Below are 20,909 nucleotides of genomic sequence, written 5' to 3'. Positions count from 1 at the left end.
TGCAGGTTTTGTGATTGCTATCCTACAGAAATTGTTTTCTTGGGGGCCACCAGACAGACTACCACACAGCTTGTACATTTGGAGTCCTCCCAAGAATCAGTACTGCAACACTGACTGCAAGGAACCTGGTACAGTTATGTTACACTTAGCATAATTGATATTTGAGTAGGTTGGTGTTGCAGTACAAACATCCACCTTCCATCCCTTCTGTTGGGGGGTGTCCGTAATAGGTAGTTATCACCCCCTGTCATCCCACTCTTTATACTACTACTATTCCATTTTCCTTGTATAAAACTGATATCTAGTGGGGACATGCTGCCCTCCAGCATCAGACTACTGTTCATTGCCTAAAGATGCCCCAACGGACACCAGTCTTTGTACCCTTATATCCAGATGTCTGTCTTTGAATGTCCACTTCCGAAGGATGATGTAAAGACTCCAGGAATTGGGCTGATCACAGGCTTCTGCATAGCAGGAAGGCCCAAGAATCCGTACTGCAAAACTGATGTATAATTGTGACACAGCTGTACTTTCTTTTCTTATGTGTAGCATTAAGAAACTTGTGAGTACAAAAATTCTTTGGCTTGTACTTTTTTTTTTTAAATGAGTACCCTCTGGGATTGCTTTACCTTGTTACAGAGAGTAAGGCCTCTTTAAGGGGTATTTTGGGGTATTTTATTGACAGCTAACAAGTATCCAGGTTTTCTCATTTTTTAGTAGCACTTGCGGTATAAAGAAGAGTAACTTAATGGCTGGTGTAACAAAATTAACTGCAATCTTGAACAAAGGTTTTTCAATAATAGACCACCAAGATTGTGGAATTTGCCATTCTGTGTCACAGGCCATTTTTATACCTGATTAAAAAAAATCATCTTTACGTGTGAGTTGGGACCAGGTATACAACCTAGAATTTGATTTGATGCTGTCTTGTAGATAACATTATTTCGGTCTTGAGCCTGCAAAATCTAATGCCTTGTTTGTATCATTGTAACCTGTTCCAAAGTTTTTTGTGATTATTTAACTGCTGTAATTTGCTGCTGGGTTTTCTTTCAATATGCATGAAATTGTTGCCTGTTTTACTGTTTATGTTGCTGTGACTCATTAGTGGGTGATATCAGGAACCTGCTTTACAGTCACAGGTACACAACGGCAGTAGTAATGCTTTCATAGCTCCAGTTGTGCTGTGCTTTGCATGTAGTTGGAGGGGATTTAAATCTCATTTTTTCTCTGTTTAGGATGCAGTAAGAAATTCAGTTTGCCACACAGCCACAGTCATAGCAAACTCTTTTATGCACTGTGGAACGACCAGTGATCAGTTTTTGAGGTAAGTGGACTTTTGTATTAATGGGTATGTTTGTGTGTCTGACGCATATTTATCAGAAGTGGCTTTGTATCACTTTGTTTGGTAAACCTTGCACAGCTGCACTTTGGCCTCCTCTTTCAGTAATGACCAAGTGTTTCTTGCAAACATTTCAAGCTCTAGAGTGCAGTGAACTGTTTTTTTTCTCACTAGGGAGAACCTGGAATGGTTGGCCAGAGCCACAAACTGGGCTAAGTTCACTGCTACAGCTAGTCTTGGCGTGATTCACAAGGTATGTAAGAAGCCTTTGATTGCCTTATTAGTGCTGAATTGGCTGCTTCCTTATTTTCTGGAATGTAGGTCTTGTAGCATTTGAATTGTTTTTAACTGTGGGAGAACCACAGTATACATTGCAGTACAGTTATGCTTGCTGTCATAACTATTTGCTCTCTTGCTTTTTTTTTAATCCAAATTTGAAAGCATTAGAATTTAAAAGACTTGCTACTTTACTGACGGAATCCTTTCCACAACTGTTTTTTAACTTAAGTTGGTCATAAAAAACACATGTATATTTTAATACCTCCTACAGAACTCCCTTGCAGATTTCTGTTGCATCTGTACCTCTCAGCTGTCCAGAATTTTGCAGAATATTTCTGATTTTGCCTCATATTTTTGCCCTGTCCCTGTAAAGTTTCGATTTTCTGGTAAATCACTGAGGATTACAATCGGCCAGTAATGACCGACATTAGAGTTTCGTACTTGTAGTTCAGACAATGCATGTTTATGCAAAACCTGTTCTATTAACTTTTAAGTAAGGTAGAGTGATATTTAAAAGCATTTCTGATTTTGGGGCTTTTTTCCTCTCTGACTTTGTCCAGAATTATCATGCTAAGAAGTTGAGAAGTTTGGTTGTTGCTAGGAGGAAACGCAAGAGGGGTTTTGTAGGTATTGAGGTAATTGGTAGAAATCATAAACTGTTGTGCAGTTTATATCTTTTCTCTGTCTTCTACTGAGGTCGAAGAATTTATGAAAGATCTTGGTCTCTTAACCTTCAAAAGTAGTTCTCTTGCTTGACTCCTTCGAAATTTACTGACCTGGGATTCAGTGAGACTCTCCCATCCTTGTACTAATTAACTTGAATTGCATGTGTATTAGATGGAAACCAGCCACTCCTTACATGATTTTGATGCTTGCTGGCAGACCAGGTTATCTTGCTAGCACTATTCTTTTTTATGCTGCCTCCAGGACCTTGCCCAATGGCTTGTGGACCTTTATCCATATGGCATTTTAAGTCCAGGAGAACAGGAGCTGGATATATTTCTGGATTAGGAAGGAGCTCTACAGCATTTATTTTTACTGGAAACCCCCAGACTGCCCACCATTCTCTAGTAAGCCAGCTTGGTGGTCCTGAGGGACAGCATATGGTTTCCCCTTGGTAGCACTTCCCTTTACTGGCTCCTGTGAGCCAGTGATTGCTGCCTTCCTAGGGACTTGTCTCCACTTGGTGTGAATAAACTTTGGTAGTGTGAGCTTCACCAGCTCAGAATTCCACTGGGTGAACACTGAGGTGGTCTCATTGCTCCATAGGGCCAGGGCATTGTAGGCAAATGATACCCCACCAGATATTTTCAGAAGAGGGTTTTTAAGCAGCGGTAGTTTCTTGCCAGATGTCATGAGCTGGGGTATACAGAACCTGAAGCTTTAAGATTCATCACCGGTTGTATAATGACCTAGCAACAATAAGCAGCCCATGAGGATCCCACAACAGAAGTGTAATGTGGCAGGAGTGGCAGATCTAGTTAGCATTCTGTCAATTTTGAACCCTCTACAGCTATGCCGTATTTGTCAAACACAGAGGGATAACACACTTGTACTCCAGGTGACCCATGTTTGAGTAGCTGCATCGGATGCTCTTGGCTGAGTATTGGAATGGTGTTTGATGCTGGCTCTCACCCTTTCTTGCGGAAGGAAGGCAACTTTGGCTTTCTGCATTAGCAACATTGCAGGCCTGGAAAGCTCTCTGCTGCAAGTGGTATACTGCTTGGTTGGGCGGTTGTCCATGATGGGAAGTATGTATGTGCCGTCCAAAAGGCAGCCGCTGTGTATGGTTGCAGCAAAGTGAAGCTGATTAAGACACACTCCCGTCAATATGATAGTGCAGCAGCATTCCTGGTCTTGCATCTGGCCCCGGAGATTGGTTGGGTTGAGGCAAGAGGAGTTTGGTAGAACTGTGACTGATGAGTGGTTGGTCATCAGCTGCAAGGAAGTACTAAAAAAAAAAGCCCCGCCCATCAACTCCATTGTCAAGGGCATTGCACTGTTTCCATCTTGAAAGTACCATTTCTTGAAGTTCTGTGGCTGCCTGAATTCAGAATGAGGGCTGTCAGGTCAGCCCCCAAAAAAGACATTTCTGTCCAGTTGGCTTGCCAAGTTAAGTAAATGAGTTCCAGATCAGGGAAGTGTGCTTTAAATGTAAAAAAGATGCCTTAGCAGCTGCTATTTCGTTCTGTGCGAGACTGTTGCCATGAATCACACCCAGATCTCTGACCTGCAAGGTAAAATTCCAGTCTTTTTTTAGCATATATTGTAAAGGTAGAAAGGGGAAGAAAATGCAATGGATATACAGTGGGCTTTGCTGGGATGAGCTTAAGTGGATAGTCTGTCATACATTGGAAAAATGACACTGGTAGTCCTTGCATGTGCTCAATTCCAACACAGCTACTTGAGTAAAGCAGAGATAAAGTGGAAGGTCATTGTCATGTTATTGTCATTTGAAAGGTCTTAGTGTCATATTAACCTGTGAGTTGCAAGAGCAGAAAGCCTTGTTGAGACTTTCAGCCTGCATTATTTTTAGTACTTCAACTGTCCACATATTTTTACGTATCTGACATGGTTGAACATCTCATTTTTGACTGATACATCCACTGATTTGGGCAAGTGTTAGGGGTAGGCATGGAAAGTAACTAGAAACTCAGAAGAGTAAAGTGAGCTTGTGATCAGTTTGGTATATTTTGCAAAGGCTTAGATGAATAAAATGAGACTGTGTTCAGTTTAGTATGATTTGAATAGGCTTAAACTACCCTACTGTAGGAGTGAATAATCTGTTGTTCATGAAGTAATGCAGGTGCAAAGTCAGAGTAAGGTTTTTTACCCTAGCAAATATAAGGAGTAACATGAGAGACGCTGCTAGCTGTGGTACTCCAGAGGGATAAGGACTTGACTGCGGCCCAAGTAACCTGAATTCTTTTAGCAGTCTCTGGTGATTGATGGATTTGTCTGGGGAGGATGCGTGTGCCTATCCTGGGGAAGGGGGGTATTGTTACAGCCTATTGGAATAAGGACATCATTGTGTTGATGTCCTGTGGGCAGGCTTTCAGGCCACTGTTACTCTGGTGGTAGCACTCTGAGTGCATGGGAGTGTTCATAGTCAGGGACAGGACATTGTAGGTCCCTGTGGTGATTCATGTAGCTCATCACCCCTCTGTAGATGAGGTTAGGGTGTCAAAACCTCCTCTAAGCCAAGGAGGCAGGTGAAGACAGAAACAACTTAATGGGTGATTGAATGACAATCCCTCAGTACATTTCTTGCCTTTGTGGTTCTGGGGATGTCCATCCACTGAGGAATGAATGGGCTCAAGTTCATTTTGGGGGTAGGGTTAATTTACATGCACAGAGGTGGAAAGAATGTGGGAGGAAAAATGAAGTGCTATACTGGGACCAAGCATGGTGCTACGTGAAATTTTTAGATTTCCCTACCATGGCATAAATTACAAATGTTAAGTAAAAATACTGAATAGGGTGTGGATCACAGACTTTTAAAATAAATTAGTTTTTTTAGAGAAATCTTCTTTTACAACCCTTTGGTCTCTATTACAGTTGTCCTCTTTACCTTTCCAGTCATATGATTTAAACACCTTTCTTTCCCTTTTGTTAGGATCCACACCAAGTGAAATTTGGACCTTTGAGAAGTTACCAGGTATATGCACCCTCAATCCTAACCCTAGTAAACAGTGTAAAAAAAAAAAAAAAAAAAAAAAAACTACCTAAACTAAACCTTTTGTGCTCTAAAGCCTATATATATTTAACATAGTTTCTGGGGTGTCATCCCCATTCATTACTTAAAGGAGTATTGCTATATCAAACATTTTCAAACTCATCCAGTTCAGACATTTCTTTTTATCCAAAACTGTGTTCAGCCATTCATTGTTCTTGTTGTGACGAGAATGGTTTTGATGTTTTGGTGGTCCTCCTTTGGGTTATGCAGTACAGCAAGGGAAAAGGTATTTGCCCTCCCCCTGACTTGTGTGGTTCCGGTCTACAAGAAGACTACTTTAGCTGACTAAAACAACTGTAGTCCTCTGTGGGCTGTAACACAAGTGGACATTTGGTTCCTCTGGATCTGATACAGCAGATGTGCCCTTTAAAGAAACCCTGAATTTAATGCAGGAATATTATATGGAGCTTTTAGAGTTTCTGGTACCTAAATCTTTGGGCTTCCTAATGTGCAGAATTTCAGATGTTTTTGAGGCATAGCCCTAGATGTGAAGTTCAGTCTTGCCGTTCATTCTTTACTGTTGGGTTCAGAGCTAATCCCTCAGCTCCGATTACAGCCAATTGCAAAGCTCAAGGTCTTTAAATAGCTCGAGGCAAAGTCCCTATCCCATGATGCACCTCTGAATTACCTCAGATCTAGTTTTCCGCTGCAACAGATCGGAGGTTCTGAATTAGCTTGCGCCAGATAAGAAAAATATTTCATTAAAATTCCTATAAAAGTTTTTGATAGTGTAGTTAGGTTTGTTTATAAAGCTCTTGTAGCTTTCAGTGTGCTGTTCCCTTCCCTTGTACTGTTTTTCATATATTTGTAGTTGGCCTCTCTTGGGCTTAGTTAGTTGTTCTTTATAGGTGTCGTCTGTCTAGCCTTCTTTTTTTTATGTAAGGCTCGGTACAGTAAACCTTTAGTCTATATAGATATGCTTATTGCTTTTAGTTTTTCAGCTTGCTTTGCTATTTAGTGATCTTTGTCACATTTCTTAGATAGTTGTAATTAGATTTCTATGTGGTCTGTCTAGCCCTTCTGTATTTAGATGAGGCTTAGTCATTTATTACTGTCTAAATTTACAGTGTACTCTATCTAGATAAGATTGTTGTTTCTCAGCAGCTATCTTTGTTGGCATAGTCTGCTTTCTGTGATATCACACGGTGTGCGTGTAGTTTAGCCTGTTTTTATTATGGCTTACTTGCTGTCTTTTCTATTGTGTGAAAGTTTACTGTTTTGTGTGGTAGCATTAAATATTTTCTAACTATTATGGTGGATCACGATAAGCACCCCAAATCTGGGTTCAAAACGTGCCTTGTGTGTACCAGAAAATGTCAGACGGCCACGTCAACTGTGTTTTGTCTAGGGGCTCTGCATTTGCAAGACAGTTGTGCCATTTGTCATTCCTTTTCCTCTAGTGTCTTGCAGGAAATGAAGAGGAAACTGATAGAGGCTTGTTGAAGCCTTCATTTCAGGAAGCCTTTAGTGACCAGGATGGCTCCAGTAAGTCTTCAAAGTCTTCTAAGACATCCATCTCAAAAAAAATCAAAGAAGTCAATGACTTCGGCTCCACTGCCCTCTGAGCCATCAGTCTTTTCCTTTTGGAGCTGGTCCCCAGTCTTGGAACTGGTCTCCGAAGCGCCGAAGAGTCCTATTCTTCAGTCGGTACCATCTTCGGTACGCTCTTCTTGATCATCTATCAGCCTATCAGATCTGGACGTGGATCATGTGGTACAGAAGCTGTTGTCGGCACCGGCATTAGCCAAAATGTGATAGGCTTCAACCCAAATGGCTTTGGAGCCGAAGACCATTGCACCCGACTATTACTATTCCTCCTCAGAGCCATGCTAGTCCTTCGGAGGCGGCAGACCCGATGTTGGAATCCTTTGAGCTGACACCTGTTCCAGTGTCTTCGGCTCCTTGTACTCTGACATCCTTGGTGCCTATCGAGGACTCTAGGAGCGGGGACACTGGTCGGGTCACGAGAGAACAGTCTGGACTGACTTGTGGGTTCCAACTTTGCCTCTCGGATGAGCTCGGCTCCTACCTCGGGCTCTGAGCCCACTGTCCCGGTGCCGGGGGTGTTAATGGTTTCCTCGAATCCGTCGGCTCCCTCGCATCGGAGCAGAGGTGCTTTCGATGCCATGAGGAGTCATGTCTCCTAGGACATCCTCGATCTCTGCTCTGCCCTCCTCCTCCCCTAAAGTGCCTGTGTCTGCCTCACCTCTCCTGATTAAGAGTAGAGACCCAGAGCCTCAGGAAGCCCCAATGGGTGGCCCCTGCTCTTCTGAGACCTCACCAGCGGCCCCCACTGATGAGGTTCCCAGGAAGAGATTGTACAAGAGGAAACACCTAGACTCCCCACAAGAATCTCTCACATCTGATACGGACTTAAATGAGTCAGAAGGGTTCCCACGTTCTCCCTCTGAGGATATCTCATTCGCTGAGATACTCGAGACCCTTAGGCAGAGGGGTGACGAGCAGTCCAAAAGCCCTACTGAAGATGAGTCCTCGTGAAGGCTTTCGGGTCTCAGCCCTCCATCTCTTGGGTGTCTCCGCCCTTCAATGAGCTGATGCAGCTGGTCTCACGAAGGGCATGGGAGTCTCCGGATACTATGGAGCCTCTCCCTAGATGTCATAATAAATTCATTTCTGCCCCACTTGTCATAACATTCTTAACTAAAGGTGTTTCGGTTGATGCCATGGTGGTGGCGGCGGCAGCCACCAAGAAGAAATGGCTGAGACTTCCTCGTCTATCCATCCTCCTAACCGAGACTCCAGGATTATGGATAGATATGCAAAGCGCATGTTCAGTTCAGCGACCTTTGCTGTCCGTTCGCTGAACTACTTAACCCATTTTAATAGGTTGCAAAGAGATCTCCTTAAGGAGTTGGGAGATGCTCTTCAAGTTACAGTAGCTGCAGCAGCTTCCGACAAAGTTGTTGCCCAGCTTGCTACCCTAAACTCTATCGTCAGCTCCTCCATGCATCTCATATCTTCTGCAGCTGATGGAATGAGTAGGGCAGCGGGCACAGGAATTGCTGTTAGGGAGACATTCCTGGATGCGCTTGTGTTCTTTCGCGGAGCCCTTCAAGTCTTCCTTCGTGAACACTCCTTTTGATGACTTATCCTTTTTCTGGCCTAAAGTGAAGGAAACCTTAACCAGGTGTGAACAGGACAGAAAGACTGTCTGCTGTTGGGGTCTGTTTTTCCACCCCTACCCGACCATACTCTAAAGGTCAAAGGGGAGGAAAAATGTGGTTCCGAAAAGCCTGAGGAGCCTTTCAGGACACGTGTTGAACTCCCCTCCAGGGGCAGAGGAGGGGGTAATAAAGGAAGACGCCGTCTTTGTGGCAGAGGGGGGTCCGCAACACCAGGGTGACGGATCAATTCTCTGGGACACCCTACCAGTGCTCCTGAGAGGAGGCCGACTGTCCTGCTCTGGCAGCAGTTGGGTGTCGCTCATCTTTGTACCCAGACGCCTGGTTCAATATAACAAAGGACAGCTAGGTACAAAGTATCTTTTTCAGAGGGTACTTCATTCCTCGCCTCATCCCCTCCAATCATAAGAAAAATCCCAGACGTTCCACCCAGTTACATAGAACAGGCAACAATAGAGGCCCAAATGTTGCTAAGAAAGAGAGTCATCCAACCAGTCTCAGCAGACCAGACAAGATCCGGAACTTAAGATTCTTTTTGGTTCCAAAGAAAACGGGGGACTGCAGACTGAACCAATACGTAAAGAAAGATAAGTTTCAGATGGTCACGCTTCAGTCTATACTTCCCTTCTTAGGGAAAGACAATTGGATGTGCTCGATAGATCTCAAGGATACATACTATCAGATAAAAATGGCCAGGCCATCCAGGGATCACCTGCGCTTCTGGCTGGGAGCCTATCATTACTAGTTTCAAGCCCTACCCTTTGGTCTCACTACAGCCCCCAGAGTGTTCACCAAATGCATGGCAGTGGTTATGGCTCACCTGAGGCATCTAGGATTCCAGGTGTTTCTGTACCTAGACAATTGGCTCCTTAATGCCACCACCAGGCATCAACTCATTCAGGCCTGGGAGTCCACTCTGCAGTCATTTGGACATTACAATCAACTCAGAAAAATCTGCCTTGTCGCCATCGCAGCATATCGTTTTTATAGGGGCAGAATTGGACACCACCACCACTCTAAGGCTTCCAATAGAAAGAGTCTCTCTTCTTCAACATGTCATCATCCTGATATCAAAGGACAAAGCACCTGCATCGGAAGTTCTGAAAGTATTAGGCTTGATGGCAGCAGTAATTCTAGCCATACTACTTACTTGTATGCGAATACATCAATGCCTATTGTTCACTCAGTGGTCTTACCAAGAGCTCCCCATGAATCACACTATAATGATCACAAATTCTTGCAAGAAGGACCTTCAGTGGTGGTTGACCTCACTTGATGTCACAGTAGGACACCCATTTGTGCTACCCCCTCCAGCAACCACAGTGACCACGGACGCTTCCCTGATTGGGGGGGGGGGGCATTTTCAGGGAAAGACTGCCCAAGGCACATGGACCGATCAAGAGACACGTCTGCATATCAGTGTCTTGGAGATGAGCATTATTTTTGGCGTTGCAGTACTTTCAGGACTCGCTTCCTGTGGATATGATTGTGATTCAGACAGACAACATGTCAGTGGTCTGGTATTTGAACAAACAAGGAGGAACCAGATCTTACTCCTTTGTTGAGAGGCTCTCCGAGTTTGGAAGTGGGCTGTTTCCACCCAGCGCTTCCTGTTGGCAATGCACATCCCAGGGAGATCCAAACTGCGCAGGGCAAAATTGTTGCCGCATGAATGGTCCCTCAAGAAAGAAATTGCGGACAGAATATTCCACAGGTGGGACCAGCCTTGCTGCGACCTTTTTGCCAGTCACATAAACACGAAATGCAGAAGCTACTTTGCCCACATTTCCCCCTCCAGGAAAAGCTCCAAGGGACACACACGTGCATGATTGGCCTCCGGGTCTCCTCTATGCATTTCCACCAATCCTGTTGATACCCAAGGTTCTACAGCAAGCAAAATCCCTTGGATGGACCATCATTCTTATAGCCCCCTCATTGGTCTCGTCAGATTTGGTTCCCCTTCCTTCGACTTCATCTTTTGGAGGATCCCTGGATCCTGGACCCAGTTCCAGACCTAACACACCCGTTGGGGGACCTTCATCCTTTTGTAGTCCTTGATGCTGACAGCTTGACTGCTCCAGTTCCCATCATAGCCAGGTTCTTTAACCTTTCCAATGAGACAAAACATTCTTTTGTCCTCATAAAGCTACCAGAAAGCTATATCTGAGCAAATGGAAGAAATTTTGTATATGGGGCTCAAAAAATATTGATCCTTACCAAGCCCCTATGGCTTCCATCTTAGAATTCTTGACTATGATTTTCAACAAAGGAGCTGCAGGAGCAACAGGGTTCAATTGGCTGCTATTTCCAATTTTCATCTTGGATTTGAAGGTTTGAATATAATTTCTCACAAGTTACCCAAATCATTTCTCAAAGGGACTTTTCATATTAGACCTCCTGTGAAATCTCCCTATTCTCCATGGAATCTAAATTTTATGCTTTCACATATAATTCTCCCGACATCTGAGCCAGCTTCAACTTGTGATCTCAAATTTTTGTCTTTGAAAACCATCTTTCTGGTAGCTGTTACTTATGCCGGCAGAGTGTCAGAGCTTCTGGCTTTATCCATCAAGCCTCCCTGTTTGATATTTCATGCTGACAGAGTATCAGTTAGAAAAAATCCCTCATTCTTGCCCAAAGTTTGCACTGAAACCACTCTCAACCAAGTTATTGATTTGCCAGTTTTCTTCCCCAATCATTCTAACAATTTAGAGTATATGCTGCACAAACTAGATGTTCACAAACAGCTCAGATTCTATTTGGATAGAAGAAAATATTTCTGGAAATCAGACCAGCTTTTTGTTTCATTTTCAGACTCCAGGAAAGGGAGACCAGTGGCTAAAACAACTGTCTAAATGGTTATATGATTGTATCACCTTTGCCCATTCAGCTGCCAATATACCTTTGCAACACAAGATTAAAGCTCACTCAACCAGAGCAGTTTCTACATCTGCCTTTTCTGCCAGACTTCCTATTGATAACATTTGTGCAGCAGCCACTTGGTCAAAACCTCATACCCTTTTCACTCATTACAACGTTGACAAGGTCTCCAGGAACAGGGCCTCGTTTGGATCCACGGTTCTGAGAAATCTACTCCTGTGAGCCACCTGAGATTGATGGTGCTTGGGACGTTACCCATCAGTAAAGAATGAATGGCGAGATTGAACAACTTCACATAAAGAAGTTATGTACTTACCATAACGTTCCATGTGAGTTGTTCCTCTCGCCTTCATTCTTACGTCCCTCCCTCCTTCACCCTCCTGGGCTGATAGATGACCAAGATGCTGGTTCCATCCTGGTTACTCAAACCTTCTCTTCCTTTTCTCTAGGAATGTAAGAATGACGTATGGTATTGGTATACGCAACAAACAAGATCTGAGGTAATTCACAGGGCCATCATTGGTTAGGGACTTAGCCTTGAGCTTTGCGATTGGCCATATCGGACCTGAAGGATCGGCTCCCAACCCATCAGTAAAGAATGAAGGCGAGATGAGCAGCTCACATGGAACGTTATGGTAAGTACATAACTTCTTTTTTTACGGACTGCAGGAGAGCTCGTTTAAACATGTGTATATACATACATAATTATATAGGTATAGATAGATTAGATATAGATAGATTAGATATAGATAGATTAAATATAGATAGATATAGATAGATAGATATAGATAGATTAGATATAGATAGATTAGATATAGATAGATTAGATATAGATAGATTAGATATAGATAGATTAGATATAGATAGATTAGATATAGATAGATTAGATATAGATAGATTAGATATAGATAGATTAGATATAGATAGATTAGATATATGTTTACAAGATAGGTATATATTTACACACAGATAATTGTGTGTGTGTGTGTGTGTATGCTCATGTAAATCCATTGCAGGCAGTTACCTCAGTGAAAGGTTTGTGGCATTTAAATTGATGCCTAGAAGAAACACTGCCCCTTGAGATAGGGAGATGATCCTTAGACAGATTTGAAAGGAAAGTCAATGCATTTGTACCCGTGATTAATTACCAAGAGGGCATACCGAGACAGACTTCCAAGATGGCTGCCCATTGATCAATGGGCTGCTTAGAGTTTTTTCAGTGTGAGAATTGAAACTCTGAAAAAGCCAATAAAAGTCTTCAGGCTGGGTAATATTGAGTCACTGACTAGTAATTATACTGTCTAGATGCCAGCTAGGAATAATTTTGAGAAAATGAGAGACACGACCATAAAAGAAGGGAAAAAAAACTAGCTGTGAAGAATCTTGCAACAGTTCAGCCAAACGCAGATCAGAGTTCACCTTTGTTACAGCAGGTAGATGTCAGTAATTTAGATGAAAAAAAAATAACAGGCACACTCAGAGGTGTTTAAAGTAAATGAAACATTGAAATAATATGTAAAGTTAAATAAAAGGTTGGAAACAGAATTTTTAGCCTCTTAGATGAACTGAATTATGCAAAAGTCAGAGGTTGAAAGGGGGGGGGGGTTGGCAGAGTATGGGGTTTCTTAAGAAGAGCTGCTTCAAAAAATACTAGTTAAGACAGATTTCGCAGTGAAAACCTGAAATTTTCTAGTGTACCACAGAAACTGGAAGAAGCAAGCTGCATTAATTTTGTGAAAGTACAAATAAACTGAACTGCTGTTCCACAGAACAATATTTTCTAATTGAGAAGGTCACAAGGGCGGCGCAGTGGTGCAGCGGTTAATGCTGTCGCCTCACAGCAAGAGGTTCTCCGGTTCGATTCTCAGCTGGGGTGCCTTCTGTGTGGAATTTGCATGTTCTCCCTGCGTTCGCATGGGTTTCCTCCCACATCCTAAAGACATGCTTCTGGAGCATTTCTCCCCGGGCCTCCGTTGAAAACAGGATCTGTGGAACCTAGTCAGACTTTCCCGGTCAACAAATGTTAAATAAATAAATTGTGTGAAGGCACCAAATCAGGCTATGAGCAACCAAGATGTATGTTAAAGATGGTCATACCACCAGAAAGAGTTGCTGCAGGCAAAATTATGGCAGAAAAGTGTTAAAAATAGACTACAGTGGAATGTTTGTGGAAAATGTTTCTTCTGTTCTGCCCGGTGAACAATGAATAAAGTTTTTTTATCACAGCAATCTGGGAATGTTGAATGACAGGTGTTGATATTCATGATAATGTATCCAGCTTTCTCCAGAATATATTTTTCCTTGGAGGATCAAAGACATTCTGGATGCAGAACAGGCTAAGGAGAAGAAAGTTAAGCCAGCAAATAGAAGTGGATTCTGTTCAAAATTTCTCTGACAAAAACAAAGGCTCTTGAGAGTCTCTGCTAGTGATAATTTTTCCATTGTTCCATTGGAAAATGAGAGAAAAAAGCATATGAGCTGGGTAGTTGAATCAGGATTATCTTGGGTTCGAGCTAGAGACTGGTGCTGATAGATGGGAGAGGTTTAAGAAAACCAACAACATTATGAAATGAGTAAATAAATCTGAGACTATAAAGCATTAATCCCATTAGATACATGAATAGACTGGTGAAAAGTGTTTTTGCAAGAAGTGACTGAGCAAGACTGGAATTTCATTGATAGTCTTAAACTGGTGTGAACTGCAAGGCATATGCACCATTCTAATCATTAATGTTTAGAAGGACATTGGAGGGACTGGCGTATCTTTAACTGAAGAATTTTTTTTTTTTTTTAGTAGTTACATAAAATTTTGTAATGTAAATTGCATTTAAAATTGTAAAGCACTTTTGTATAGTTTGCAGTTGGGGATATTTAAATGTGAGGTGATGGGGACTCAGTATGATAGCTGTTTGTCAGAATATTAAAGCAAGAAAGTTCTTAAGTTTTTTGGTATCCAGGCTGTGCACTCTGAAAGTTAAGAAAAGCTGAACAGAAACAAGTTAAAGTTAATATAATGTTTTGGTCTTGGGCTGCAAGTGTGGGGGATGGATAAGTGTTTTGTTCACATTATATGGAGAATTAAGTTAATAATTCTCTTGTTTTTACATAGGTGGATTTCTAGATTCATGTACTTGGTTTAAGTTTTACATGGCATTTATTTTTTTAATCCAACAGCCTTAAAGTAGGTAAAAGTTGTGGACAATTGTAGATGTTCTATTCACTTACTGCACTATTCTTAACCTGAGGGATCTCTTGCCTGAAGGTGACCCAACATCTGCTAGTATACAAAAGTTTTGTACTACTGTAGGGTATGTGGACATTGAACATAGGGTGCTGTCAGACATGGGCCGCAAAAGCGATGTACGCATGTACCATCCTCAGAGCTTTACTGCTGGCAGTCAGAACAGCATTCTGATAGTCGATCTGATTGTTTCAATGTGTGCGAATGAATTCAGCCTTTTGCTAGGTAAGTGCCCCGTTGGGGAGTTTTTTTTCTTACTACTGTTTTGGTTATGTCATTCAAGAAGGGCAAGTGACATTGTGGAAGACAAATTCCACATAAGGACAGCCAATTCTCAGTTTTTATCTTGTTTAGGACCTAATCATGCTAAGCTACTAGCTAAGCATATGGTGGGTACCTCGGGGTCCAACGCCTAGCCGTTTTTCCCATTGGCAAAGGCTTTCTGTTTAGCAAGTCTACAGCTACAAGCATTTAATTTATAGGGGTATTAACAGTGTGTTATGATTAAAATGTGCAATACTTCATATAGCTGCAAAGTCAATAGCTTTTTTTTTTCGCACTATGCCAAGTGATTTTTCTTGGAGCAAGCAGTCTACAGGTAGTGAAATGTGCAAAGTACATTGTAATTATAATTTAAAGATACTCTGACAAGGAATTTAATGGAAAATGAAGAATGAACATTTGAAGTGAATAAATTGTAGAAGTAGTTGCCTCCCCAGCAGGCTTAGAATTTTGATGCATTTATTATGAAAGTGCATGATGTAGTTTGTTATACAGTACACTTTTTCTTGGAGTATAAGTTAATGTTTACGGAAAGAATTTAAGCTATATTTCACATCTGGAAGAAAAATTAAGTAAAAAAAAATAAATAAATAAACGGATACCAATGAAAGTGTGGAGCACAAACACTTAGATGCACTTCAGCATGGGTAACCTTATTTTTAGCATACATAATGACTGTGGGGTACAGTGCATATTTGAGGCAATTGTCCCTCTTGAGAAGGTCAACTTCATATGTTCATGTTTCACTGTTGCAGTCCTGACAATTGGGATTTCTTGCTCTGAAAGCCCTCTATCGGACCGACTACCAGAGAAAAATCTTTCCGGTTCCCAGGCTGGTGGACATCCAGTCCGATGCCAGTAAGCTCGTGTATAAAGGTAGCCAGCATGCATCGGAACACCAGTCTTTTCTTGCCGCGGAAGACCTCAAGCACTGAAGCAGCATTCAAGTGCATCGGTTAGTCTGTAGCAGACAGAAGTATCATGTGACAGATAAGTACCCCGTTGGGGAACTTTCTTTCCTTGCTCATGTCAAATAGTCAATAACTGTCTCCATTGTGGAAAGCTGATCCCACACAGAGACTTTCATTCCCATTGTGTTGCTTGCCTAGGCCCTGATCACGACGTTGTTGTTGCTTGTGTGTACATTTTGATACTAGAACTCTCAGGCATAAGACTGAATTTCTTTCATAGTTTCAGCCAACAATCTGTTCAACCATCGGTTGATGTCCGTCGGGCGTACCAAATATGATAAGCCTAAGCACAAGAAAGAAATGAAAGCGTAGGCCTTTGGACGACACACTCTGCCTGATTCTCATTCCAGGCTTGTAATTCTTGAACAAGGTGAGGGGTGCTTATGCAGCCACCTCCGCTTCCAGAACAGATGACTTGGGCCTCATTTTAGGAGTCAAACATGCCATCTCTCCCGCAAGCATTCAACAACTGCTCATTGGTTGGGTCCAGGACTGCTCAACTGGCTCTTTTGGAAGAGCATGCATTGCCTGGAGAGACTGTAATGAGGCCTCAGCCCACTACAGCTCCGGTGCATTTTCAGCATCCTCCAGAGACAGACATGAGGGGGCCAGGCACTCCTAAGCTTAAGACCTAATCAACTTCTAGGAGGCCTTTTATACCTAGGTTTACAGTTAGGCCTTCTGGCTCAGCTCCACATGATTCTCAGCAGGACCTTATTAGACTGGCAGAAAATATTCTTTCTCTTGCCTGGTCTAGACAAACTGTTGCCACTGGAAAAAGGAAAGGAGGTGAACCTTCAGAAATTTGTCTGGATCCCCCCCCCATGTCTGTGGAAGACTTTGAAGACTCTGGATCTTAAGTGGGTCCTTCATATATTTCCTATGAGGACTCTAACGAGATCCTGCCTTCTACTTCTGCCTCCTCACCAGAGGATTTAACCTTTGGGATGACCCTCCATGACATGAGTTAGCATTTCCAATGGTAGGCTCAGGATTACCCACAGGCTAGAAAGAGGATTAGGGAGCAAAAGTGGTGAATGATGTCTCCCACAAATCTTGTCTTAAACCTCTCTACCCCCTGCCCTTCAAACCGGACTGGATTTACCATGTTCAAGACTCCCACAAATTTCTCTACAAACCCCCCTCTGCTGTCCCTGGAGTGATCACAGCAGGACCTAAGGGAGCCAGAGCCAATTCTTCCATAAGTCCTCTTATGTAGCTTTGCATGTTTTAAGTGGAAATAGGATGGAGTATTTTGAAAATCTGTTTAGTTTTTTTGTTCTGAGTGGTTTTGTTGAACTACAAAGTCTTAAAATGTGACATGAGCTCAATGGAAATGAGAAGATGCAACTGCGTAAGAGATCATCTTGCTAAACTGTGTGTACATAAGCTTAAAATAGGAAATGTACTTTCAAAAGAATTGTATGTAATAAGTGAGGGTAATAGCCTTTTTTCATAATGGCTGTTCTGTCCATGTTATCATGGAATGTAAATGGTGCTACAGGTGTATGCAAAAATGTAGAGTATTGAATATATTAAATGTAGGATGTAAATAGCAATGTTGTAGGAAACGCATTTTGGATAGATGTGAACATGTACATTTTGAAGTGCTGAATACTGTAACAGAGATAAAATAACTGGAAGTAGGATCTTTAGAAAAGGATAGGATCAAAATACATAGAAAAGCACCATGGAAATTGTGGAAAAATACATGTAGATTACTGATTTGGAGCAGAAATTAGATTTAAGGTAAGGTAGGAATTGAGCGGTTAACTTTAATGTTGGATTGATAGTTATGCAATAAATGTGATGTATGATTGTAACTAGGAACATGTTAATTTGTTTTCTTTTATATAAATGTAGGTTTGCCTTTTAAATGATGATTCAATAAAAGTGCTTAAAAAAACAGAAATAAACGTGTGAATTTGACAGGATTTCAAGGTGAACACTCTGAAAGAGAAAAAGCTTGTTAGTAATGATGGCTGGAGGGGGTCCAATAGCAATAGAAGTGTGGACACTAATTTTAAGTTTGTGTTGTTAAGGGGTTATTGGCAGGTAAGAGGCATGTGCTGGCAGGTATTTAAATTCTACCTAAAAACTGCTAGTGTGAAGCTTAAGGGAATTTTGTGCAAAATAATACATACTTTAAGCTGGAAATATTTTATATGTTGGGGACTGGAACCTGTTTTTTAATCTGCATGTGTCAGGGGAACCTTGATAGATTTCTAATTAAATATGAGAGCATTTGGTATGAAAGATGTGAAGGTAGTAGCAGGAAATATGACAAAATTTGCTTCTAATTCTCCAGGGTTATAACTGGGCTAGATATAAATTGTTTCATAGGAACATATGTTAATTGAAAGCTTTGACTTGCATCCAAATGCTATTTGATCATGCACCAGCAACAACAAGGAAAGATCAAGGTAGTCGTGTAAGAGACAGTGCCACTTTCCCATTTATCTGTTAATAGAAGAAGAATTTAAGAAATGGCTAGTGAAAATGATGGAAGAAAAGTTAGAGAAAATTAACATTTCATCAGAAGAGATACCAGCTGAGTGTAAATGGAGTTTAAAACGTGTTTGAATTAGAGAAAGATGTGTGAAAGAAGTAATAGGAATTAATATTTAGAAAGGTTATCAAAAAGATGAAAATACTGCAGAATAAGGGGAATCTCATAAACCAAGAAGAGGAGCAACTACAGAGTGCTAAAGTGAAAAAGGGAGTGTTTGGATGTTATAAATATGCATGAGTTTTAAAAAGTTGCCTTTAACAACTCCAGACCACAAGTACTTTAAGCATTGTGATGTAAGCAACAGAAAATGGAAAAAGTTGGTGTCAAACTCTGGGAGCCTACAAAAAGAAAAATTTACCAAAGGTCCTATATGGTTTACTATCATAAGTGCGATCTGCAGTTGCGCGAATCACACACTACACGAACTAACATCGTGAAGTACACAAAATTGAATGCAATGAAATGCGAACCGGAAATGCGAAAATGTCAAAGTGTATAATAGACATTTTCGACATCGACGTACTTGTCAGTGTAGGAGTTTCCAGTGTATATTTATAAGTGAAACTCGATGTTCTGAATGTCCGACAACTCTAGCAGCGTCCATTGCAGTCCGAAACATAGAGAATGACTACACCAATCATATGCACAGACATTCATCGGTAACACTGTAGTGCATCACAGCTGTCCATAGTCTCCAACATCATTTTTAACTTTGCATAGTGCAATACAGTCTAAGTCGTGTATGGAATATTCGTAATCCTCTGAAATCCGCACCAACAGTGGTATGTTTATTTACTTAAATAAATCATAACAATGTCACACATACGGTATACAATCATCCATAAACCCATCAATACACGAAGATCACCGTTGTGTAGTGTGGTCAACATATACGTGCCATAGTGCAAGCCAGTAGTCATAAAGTTCGTGGTGTAATATGCTTAGAATGAGCAATGTTTCGCAACAAGTGCAGTAAAGCCCCTACAGGTGAATGTATCCCATTTATCCAACAACTTTCTAAATGTTTCCTCTCTGTCACATAACCGCTTACGTTTAGGTGAAGGTGGCAAACACAGCAATAAGCGTGATAAAAGGTCTTCCACGTGATTCTGCTGTAATTGTATAGCACGTAATATATCGAACATGTATAACGTCTTCCTCCCTAGTAGGCTACGAAGGTGGCGATGCCAACCTTCGACCATATTTTGCGATCGTGGGAACCCGTCAAGGGATGTCATAATGACTCCAGAAGGACAGATCGAATAGCGTTGGTATCATTTCTGTCGTACTACCTCTCATACCATATCGTCTTGGCCTGCCAAGTAAATAGTTCTCTCTGAAAAACAAACATAATGCTTGTGCACTGTCAGGCAATTCACTTTCAATATCGTAGAAAGTGTTTACGACATCTTCTGGCTTTACAAACGCTAACGCTGGTAATTCCTTGCACAAAACAGAAAACTGTCTACATTGTCCAAACTCAGCAACTAAATGAAGCTTTTGGATTTGCCGCCAAATAATTTGGCAGAAATGAAACTAGCAGCCCTTGGCAAGTGAATGTGGGAAGTATCTAATTATAGCGTTCACCGCTCCCCTCTCAAAATCACTCAATATCATTTGTGGCGCTAATGTGAATGAATGTTCTGCACATACCTGTAATACTGTCTCCCAAAAGCAGTTATAACACGATTCCATTTTAGACGCTAGCAATCCGTACACTACAGGTATAGCTTTCCTGTTTTCACCATGTTCTAGTGGGCAGTGTATACTGTATATCTGCTTAGTCGGCTGTACGGATAAGAAATGTTCCGTCTACCATGCAAAAAGCGGAGTTACACAATACTTTCAGATTAGTGTCAGTAGTTATAAGGACCACCTGCTGACTTTGTACGCCCCCACCAGCATGTTTGACTATGAAACTACCACTTTTAATTGGTATCATATCACTTGTAAGGTCCTTTAAGTTAATAGCATCACTGCATCTGGTAAGTCTAGATTTATTTCTACTTCGCATGACCACCTGCTTCAACGCATTAGTGTTTGGTAGATCCACTGTAACATCTGTGGAACACGTCGCCAATACCTCTGATACTACTCTGCAGGGGTCGTCTCTTTATAGCTTCTTTGACCTTAACACACTCCTCTTTGCCAGTATTTGGTGCGTGAAAATGACCAGTACTTTTCAACAGTAGTTCACCATTGATAGTGGCCTCTGTTACACATCTCCCCTTACATTTCTCAGTGTTTTTCATGCAACAGCACCAATATTTCCTATCACCGACCACTTTCTCTAAATAATAGAAATAACCGTCAATAACAAGCATCTGTTTTCCTTTTTGGGAGGGCACTGTACTATATATATTCCGCAATATTCCCGGATATAAATTTTGTTGTCCGTCTTTCACCTGCCAAGACATATACATAGCACATCATACCTGTACATTGCTACTACCATGCGATCTATATGTACTACTATATACTGTACGCTGTTGACAGATTTTGGAACACGTATATATTACTTCTATA

General features: G+C 41.5%; 1 protein-coding gene across 1 annotated transcript in view; it reads left to right on the top strand.

Annotated features, from left to right (window-relative positions):
- Positions 1-20,909, top strand: part of PSMD1 (proteasome 26S subunit, non-ATPase 1) — a 2,664,479-nt gene that overhangs the window by 868,431 nt on the left and 1,775,139 nt on the right. Inside the window, exons 10-11 of the mRNA XM_044070690.1 lie at positions 1,236-1,324; positions 1,514-1,592. Coding sequence (XP_043926625.1) covers positions 1,236-1,324; positions 1,514-1,592 — 168 coding nt within the window. The remainder of the gene's footprint in view (positions 1-1,235; positions 1,325-1,513; positions 1,593-20,909) is intronic.

Source organism: Protopterus annectens, chromosome 4.part1, assembly GCF_019279795.1.
Source record: "Protopterus annectens isolate FY-2018-M chromosome 4.part1, PAN1.0, whole genome shotgun sequence".
Classification (NCBI taxonomy): domain Eukaryota; kingdom Metazoa; phylum Chordata; order Ceratodontiformes; family Protopteridae; genus Protopterus; species Protopterus annectens.
Note: the sequence above shows the minus strand (reverse complement) of the source record. Positions and strands in the feature narration are given on the sequence as shown.